General features: G+C 42.1%; 2 protein-coding genes across 2 annotated transcripts in view; one reads left to right on the top strand and one right to left on the bottom strand.

Moving 5' to 3' along the window:
* Positions 1-776: 776 nt before the first annotated feature.
* Positions 777-2,823, bottom strand: cox8a (cytochrome c oxidase subunit 8A). Its single transcript, XM_023394718.2, has 2 exons — positions 2,634-2,823; positions 777-1,129 (listed from the first exon to the last, which is right to left on the bottom strand). The coding sequence occupies exons 1-2, from the start codon at positions 2,748-2,750 to the stop codon at positions 1,034-1,036; spliced, it is 213 nt and encodes a 70-aa protein (XP_023250486.1). The 5' UTR covers positions 2,751-2,823; the 3' UTR covers positions 777-1,033.
* A 1,591-nt stretch (positions 2,824-4,414) lies between these two features.
* rrh (retinal pigment epithelium-derived rhodopsin homolog) overlaps positions 4,415-8,671 on the top strand; it is a 16,406-nt gene continuing 12,149 nt past the window's right edge. The window contains exons 1-2 of the mRNA XM_023394784.2: positions 4,415-4,720; positions 6,891-7,081. Coding sequence (XP_023250552.1) covers positions 4,609-4,720; positions 6,891-7,081 — 303 coding nt within the window. The 5' untranslated portion in view covers positions 4,415-4,608. The remainder of the gene's footprint in view (positions 4,721-6,890; positions 7,082-8,671) is intronic.

Raw genomic sequence — 8,671 nt, 5'->3', positions numbered from 1 at the left:
TTCACGAGAATAGGAAGGACAACCTGAAAACATACTGGGCTCCAGTCTGGGCTGTCACCAGCGCAGAGGCGAAAAGATCAGTCCTCATGGGACCACAGCAAGGACTGAAGGGTGCTAGGTGCACTTTATGGTGGTCTTACTACAGTGTAGGAACATCTGATCATGAACCATTTATGTGCCAATGTAATGCTGTTAAACAGCTACTCTATTAATCCTTGTGGATGTTCCAACATCTAATTATAACCCCTACTCTTGAGTAACTGTCTTCACAAAGTTACATGAAGCAGAAAATTAACCAAACCTCGCTGCTGGACTAGATTAACATCCCCCACTCAGAGAGCAAACAGTGACTCAGATCAGATGTGCCAAAGTTTGACTGCTGGAGAAGAGCTGAGCGGGAAATGTTCACCGGTATCCCCACTGTTGAACTCCATGTTTCCCTGTCTCAATGAGGACTTCTCACCATATCTTTATCCTCTGTAGCTAGGGTGTATATATATATATATATATATATATATATAAACATAATATTAATTAAGAACATGTAACAGAGACCAGGCTTAAGAGACCAATAGTCTTCACATATACTGTAATGCATCTTTACATGGTGCCACTGCTACTTTTATGTAAGTGAAGGATCGTCTTTCACCGCTGCTGTGAGTGTGTGGTTGACCTGCAGAGTTATCAGCTGACCTTTGACCTTTGCCCTGTACTCTCCTTCTCTTTTCTGAGCTCTGCCTCATCTTCAGGAGACAAAGACACAACAGCCAACACAGTTGTGTTTAAAATTTAATATTGTAACATACTGCTTATGAGGAAAGATGTACAATTCAATTTTGGATGTATCAGAGTCATTGTTTTGGGAGCAGTTGGTTTGTATCTGAGCTGTGGAGTGGAACTGTCAGAGGTAGAAGTGTGAAGGTAAGACTTGTCCTAGATTTTTCTCTGAAGCTGAACATTATGGTTATGGTCCCAGGTGGTCACTGGAGACAGGAGGCTCGATACACTAGGTCAAACTGTTAAAATGTCCCGTTCACTCCTTCTTCTTGTAGTCCTCCAGGTGGGCCAGGATCCATCCAGATGGTCCCAGGATGGCCAGGGCAAACATACTCATTCCAATGGTAGTTTCCTGGACAACAGACAGTGAGAGAGAGAGGACATTTAGTAAGCTGGCAGCCAATCAGCATCTTCACTTCTGCGTAAAATCATCAGGTAATGTGTTGATACTGCTGGCACAGGTTGGAATTCAATGCTCATATCACATTCACAGACATGAGATTCACTGAGCTCTGACTTAACTCTCCTCAGCTTCAGGCTTTTCACTGGTTCACATATAAACCTGAACTACTCTTCAAATATAAGGCAGTAAAATGACTGAGTAGTGTTGTACTGACTGATTGCACCAGAAATATATGTGGTCTTTCAGATTTTTCCCTGAATCTAAATGTAGTCACCATTTTGTTTTACTAGAGCCTCAAACTGTTATATGGTGTCGTTTCACTTTATGTACGTATGTACATAAAAGTGAAAATGTGGTATAAGTTTCTTAAGTAACTAAGTCACATTGTCATAATGCATTACCATTACTGTATTGAGATCTAACATTTCCTTGTGCATATTCATTAAATTGTGTATTGTTTTTTGTGTCTCCACACAACTGCCCATATAAATATCACTATTTCATGTCACACCATATGATATCCATTTGTGGGACAAAATCTCTTTATAATCTCCTTTGTGAAAGATTCCTGGGACAATCACAACACGAGCTTTATCATGTCTGATTGAAAACTGTGAATAATGGGAACAATGTGAATACATTGACAGATTTTTTGTGGTTCCCCAACATTTACATTAATACACCAGTAATCATATTTCAAAAGTTACTCATCTAATACCCACTTAAGAGTAGATTAAAATACATTTTGAGACAACAGCGTTTAAAAAACAAAATACACTTGTGTGCTTTCTGTACAGAGACTGGTCCTTGAGTTTATCATGATTCAGCACTACAGGCTTCCAGTTTGATGAGCTGCCAAATTAAATCTTTTTTGCAATAGCTGGACGACAGGAGGATTATTAGATTAACATCAGTGCACCAAATAAACTGACAACCGAGTGTAAATTTATGAAAATAAATCTAGAAGGAAGTATTTTGTATCTGTGTGTATTCACTGATGTCCTGCTTTGTTGGCTGCATGTATCAAGGACATTGCGGTATAGTGACACTTTGAAAAGTTACTAAGGTTTTTCACTCATGTATGTGCAACTGTCCCTGAAATCTGTGTCATAACAACGACAATTTGACATTTTGTTTCTTCCACAGAGACAGCGCACACAGACATAGAACGGCTAACATGTTAGCATGGGCCTGGCTAACATGTTAGCATGGGCCTAGCTAACGACAGAAGCGGGTTAGGGGGAGCGGAGAATTAAAAATACTTCCCCAGGAATGTAACGATTTAAATTGAGAACCTTAGGTTAATTAGACGCAATGGTTTATAAATCAAAATACACGGGTTTAGCGCCCGCTGACTTCAGATACCGGTTTTGACCTCGTCAACCAAGGACAAGCTGCTAGCTTCGTTAGTTAGCATGGGACCAAGGTGGCGGAGAGATTACAGCAGACTTACGACTGGGCCGATCTTTTCCTTGGCCGGTCTGGTGTACATACTGGCTCTCTGGGAGACAGTCTGTTGCCGCAGGGCAGGGGCAGCACGGCTGGCGATGGTCCTCAGGAACCCCGGCATGTTTATCTGCTACGATGAAGAGATGTCTTCTCGACTGACAGAGCTGCTATGGCGTCAAGAGGAAGTGATTCAGTGCAAAGATCATTTTTCCTCATAGCCTCATCGAAGACTACTAGCGCCACCTGGCGTCCTTGAGGACGATGTTCGTGGAGGAGTTATGCTCTTCAGGAATGCATTACATTAGCTTGTTTCACTCACTGTGAAATACTCACTGTGGCTTAATTATAACAAATAGACTTCAGACAGACGTCAAAATTCCTCCGTTGCCCAAATCAGATTAGTTCTCGACTATCTTAAGCCAGACTGTGGTAAAATTAATTTTGGGTACATTGAGTTTTTTTCAATACAAAAAAAAATGGCCGACCGAGGATGTGTCGTTTCAGATTTGCTGCCGATGTGTCTGAAAAATAATGTCAGATTTAGTTTTTCCTGTTCAAATGTTCATATGACCTAATTCAGCAGCACCAGGAGATGTTTGTCAGGTTTGGAAGTGTTAAGGACCCAAATGCAGGCAATCCAAGGAAGTGAAAAAAAAGAAAGAAAAAGGGTGATTTATTAAACAAAGAAAACACTAAAACAAGTCTTACTTGGTTCAGAACAAAGCCCGGGAAACAAAAGTCCAAAAACAGAAACACAGGGAGACACTGAGGTACAGTATCATCAGAAGTATAACAGACAATCAAAACACTGGTAACCCTGGAGCAAAAGACACAAACTTCAAAAACTCATACTGATTAAAACAGACAAACTGACAACAGGGAGCACAGAGATTAAATACAAACAAGGAAGGCAAGGGTGACTGAACACAGGTGAAGCACATTAGGGCGGGGCAGACAATCAAGAAGGAAACACAAGACACAGTGGACACACAAGGAACTCTACTACAAAATAAAACAGGAAATAAATCAAAAGTCCAAACAAAAAGTGTCAAACCATGACAGCGTTGTTTGTATGATCAGCACCAGACACCGCATGCCGGTTGAGTTTACACCATAGTTCTTCCTCCTCTGGGGTTGTTTGGCAAACAGCTATTTGGCGCATTACTGCCACCTTCTGGTGCATGAGCTCTTTAACTAGAGGAAAATGGAGTCCTATTCTCTTTTAGAAAAGCGATTCATCACTTGCGTGCATTGAATCTCAGAAGGACCCACTCGTCTCGAAGGAGCCTTTGAAATGGGGGCAGCCTTGTCGCACCGCATGGATGCTATCGGTCTTCAGATGCAGCCTTTGAAGGATGCTGCCCCTGAACTGAGACACAGCCTATGTGTGATGAGTAAGAAGTAGTAGTAGTGTGGTAGTAATAGTTCACTACTCTTTAAAACTACATAAACCAGGGCCAGGAGATCAGATATAAATGCAGTCACATTAAGGCTCTTTCTATATGACTTTATATTAATGAAACAACTAATCACCACACAGTCAGTCTGCGGCCTATGACCTTGATCCGTGTTGCCCATGGTTTCGAACCCTCTGTGAAGTGAACAGTCTTCAGTCAGGCGTTGACTCAGCTACAGTTTTGTAATGTCAGAGCTTATTGGTCGGAGCCGAACCTGCAAACGACTACACGTGAGAGGTAATCCTGTCTAGTGTTGGCCCTGCTGCCCATGTCACACACACACAGAGGTCCTCCTGCTCACTGGGGACAGGGGAGCGGTGGTATGTTATAATCCCCCCTCACCCCATCCCTCCATATTCACCCCCCCACAGCTCTCCAAAGGCCGTACACTTTTTAGACAGAAGCAGCGTATTACAGCACGGACTGTCTACACCTCTACATTGTTTATTAGCTTTGTGTGTAACTTCCTGTCTGAGGCTGTTCGTGGGACGACTGTGACTGTCGACTTCAACAACTCTGAACATGGGGATGGACTCTGGAGTCAATATCTCAGATGATGTCGCACCTTACGGGGGAGAAAGTGCCTTCACCCAGCTGGAGCACAACATAGTGGCTGCATATCTGATCACTGCAGGTACAGTACAGCCAGTGGAATAATGATGGTGTAGATTCAGAGTGATCTCACTGCTTTGTGTTCTTCTGTGGAACCTCTCGCAGTCAGATAATGTGACTCGGGGGTCAGTGGTGTTTCTTTGTTTAAACGCACTCAACACAAGTTTCAGTTGACTTTTTAAATATTTAACCAACTCTAATCCCGACAAAGAGTTACTGAACCATAACCATAAAACTATTACAACAAAATATGTTGGAAATGAATTTTACAGATACCTTCAGGACTTTTTTTTATTGTTGCTTTTATTATTTTGTTGATAAAAAATATTACATGCAGCATCATGTTTATCACAAATGTATTTGCGGTCGCAAATTAGAAGTGTATTGATGTAATTTATAGAAGAAGGGATCAGCCTACCACTGTTGTCGTATTGTGTACTTCTGTAAAGTATACATGTATGTACACATGTATACAGAATTAATTTATTACACTGATGAAACTATGTCCAGATAACGTTAAAGGATTGGTTATGTTTAGTGTCTGTCCAGTGATAGTTGAAGTTGTTTGTCCAGGTCACAGTTTCTATACCCCAGAGTTTAATGGAAGCTCAGACTTTGCAGGGCTGTTAATGGTGAAAGAACATTCTTGTTTTCCTTTGAAAAGCTGTTCTGATAGTATTATGTAACTTATCCAGACCTTGGCACTGTGCCATGGTGGTTTACTGAGATTGGATCATATGAAAACATGTTTAATGTTCAGTTCCCGCTTCCTAGGACCAGGCCGACATCTTCAAAGTAGTTTCTGAATACAAACATTTCTTTTTATGGCAACTTTACTGAGGCAGTGAAACATAAAGCAACAGTAGAAACAATGTTCGGGTTTGGGTTGTTTCACTGAGTGAGCGTGAGTTCACTGAAAGCAGGATGCAGTAGGTTTCTTCATATTTGATAAATCAGCATCAGCCTTGTTTTGTTTTTTTTATTTTGTTGAAACTCCGTCCGTCTCGTACTGATCATGGCGTTTTGTTTGATTTGTTTGCTCCTATCACAGCCCTCCTGTCTGCTTATACTCACACGTTTTTCACATCAGTCATGTGACTTGTCACAGCAGGAGAAGCACAGGTGACATTAATAATGACTCACGCAGCAGTTATTGAAATTCAACGCAGCAAATCATGACTTTATTAGTGACACCTGTGTTTGACAGCTCATAATGTCTGCTGTTTGTGACCAATTTTACTTCTATTTTCATTCAGTTTTACACCATTCACACAGAACGGGACACACACTGTAGGTAATAATACCATTCTGCTGCATTGCGATTCTTAAAAAAGCACACACTTGTCCGTGCATGAACGTCCCGGTTTGGAAGTTTCAGAATATGTTCATCCTCTTTAAAAGACGACATAAAAGCTACTGTATGTCTCTACACCCAAAAAAGCCCCAAAACCACTGCTGGGCCAAGGACCGGAAGAGACCTTTCTAACTCCACACCTGCTTAACCAGACACTGTCAGGAAACCTCCCTCTCATCCTGAAAGAAATACTTTTTCCTGCTATTGGAGAAACTGAGCAACTCTCAGCATCTATTCATCTCAGGCCCCACGTCAACTCTGACAGCTTTACCCATGGGATAAAGTTTAGACAATTTAGATTCCTTTGGAACTGGAAAGACTTTAAGTTTTAAAGATCCACACTGATCAGTCCCCACCTATATCATGCTCTTGGGATCCCATATCCTGACAATACGGTAAGTGCAACAGACAGAGCACACACAGGCAGACAATTATGTTTGTAACTGAAACCTCTACTAACAGTTTATCAGTGAGGCTAGAGGGCCTAGGCCTGGAACACACTGGCTGTGTGGCGGCTGCAGAACGCCTTGGTGTTTACTCCAGCGCTCATGTTAACGGGTGAGTGCAGACACACTGCTCCACTCCACTTTATTCCCTGGTCATGTGTCATATATGGTCAGCTGCTGGCAGCAGATCATACAACATACACAGCACGCTCATGTTTATCAGTCATTCTAAAGCTCACCATCATGAGGCGCATTAGAAGAGGCTACATAGCTTTCATTCTTTCCTCTTCGGCCACTGTGACTTTTGCTCAGTATAAATACAGTTTCGGGTGTTTCAGGATTTCTACCTCCCACACTGTGACACTTCCTCTCGTCCTCTTTCCTGTTCTCAGGTGTCATCAGTTTAGCGAGCAACATCGTGGTGCTGCTCATGTTTGTGAAGTTCAAGGAGCTGCGCACTGCCACCAACTTCATCATAATCAACCTGGCTTTCACCGACATCGGAGTGGCTGGTATCGGCTACCCCATGTCGGCTGCCTCCGACATCCACGGCAGCTGGAAATTTGGCTACACCGGTTGTCAGGTTAGTGGACGAGTGACGTCAACTGTAATTCTACTATGTACACACAGCATCTACTGCTTATCTGTGCACTATTTAATGGATGATTGAATTTACATTGAAAAGATTTTCAAAAATTGAGCTTTTCTTTAGTTTTTTCACTGTGTGGCTTAAAATATACATTAGAGTGATAGTAGGTTTTTTTGCTTTAACTTGTCATTATGAAATAAATGCTGATTGGACAATGTAATGACTATAGAGTAAAGACACCATTACAGCATTAGATTGCTTCTTTCTAATCCTTGGTTTCACTTTGTAATTCTGTCTTCGGGTACAAAGGAAGTGTGTCTGTCATTGCACAACCAAAACAGGAAGCTGATAGCACTTTCCCCAGGTAGCAGTAACCGGAGTGATAGTGAAGCGGTGCACAGAATGATGTCACACAGGCTCGATCTGGTGATACACGTTTAGTGAATGTTTTCTGCAAGAGCAATAATATCACTTCAGGTTCACAGTCACTACACAGCGTTACCCGCCTCCATCTACACAGAGATTCTCACTGTCTGACCTGCTCACGCTAAAACGAAATACCATAAATGTGCAAAAATAAACAAGTCCCCCACCTCTCCAACTCATTAAAGGGTTAAAATGGCTCACTCATTTACACACATATAACATATGTTCAACATAAGACCAGATTTCTCCATAACAGTCACATAAACAGTCAACAGTCACGACGGGGGCCTCCTCATCTGAGGGCTCGCTGAATTTAGCATTAGCTGCTAACTGGCTAAACTTTAACCATCGACACAGTCGCTAATAAACACTAAACAAAACTTAACACAGTGTCACAGAAGTATCCAGGATAACAAACTAACAGCACCAGCAGCCAGGAAAAGAGCCACAGGCAGCTGGAAGGAAACCAGCAGCAGCCAAAACTCAACCGCATCCTCAACGTGTTCACACCTGAACTTAGAGCTGACCACTTGTGATCGGATCACCTGAGATGATAATACCAGGTCTGAGCAGGGCGTTCAATTCAAAATAAAAACTGGAAAACTTTTGGCCAGTAGTGCATGAGGTTGGACTCTGCCCCCTCCTGTGCTCACCATCTGTTAAATGTGTGCTGAGGTGTTTTAGAGAAGAATATATTCAATCCGCTACTTCTCCCAAATGTGTACAAATGTGTACAAATATATTCCAGTTATTCGCCAGGTTCAGTCAGAAGTAGCACCAGCCTTGTCGTCTGCATAAAAACATTGTTATGTTTTCTAAACCCCTTCAGAAATGTCACACTACCATGACTTACTGTGAGCTGCCTGAGGCTAAACCTGTGAGCACACTGACGCACGTTCGCTTCAGCTGCTGCTCCGCTGCAGGACACGTGTTGGGAATATTTCAGCAGATTAGAAGTTTTTTCCTCAGCCCTTGTTATTGCACACTGACACGGACCCATGTGATATTAATCTACAGTGAGAGGGAGAGCTGGAAAACCCAGAGCCAGACAGACCATCAGTAATGGCGTTCCTATATAATACAAAGTCAGAGGAAAATCGACTTGTTTATGGATTTCGGGATTATCAGAATTATTACACACACACACACACACACACA

This window comes from Seriola lalandi, unplaced genomic scaffold, assembly GCF_002814215.2.
Source record: "Seriola lalandi dorsalis isolate HSWRI2012SDOR001 ecotype SW California unplaced genomic scaffold, Sedor1 jcf7180002054953, whole genome shotgun sequence".
Classification (NCBI taxonomy): Eukaryota; Metazoa; Chordata; class Actinopteri; order Carangiformes; family Carangidae; genus Seriola; species Seriola lalandi.
Note: the sequence above shows the minus strand (reverse complement) of the source record. Positions and strands in the feature narration are given on the sequence as shown.

Coding starts and splice junctions, on each gene's coding strand:
- cox8a (XM_023394718.2), bottom strand. CDS start 2,750: ATGCCGGGGTTCCTGAGGACCATCGCCAGCCGTGCTGCCCCTGCCCTG. Junction 1,130..2,633: donor AGGAAAAGATCGGCCCAGTC/GTAAGTCTGCTG, acceptor TCTGTTGTCCAG/GAAACTACCATTGGAATGAG.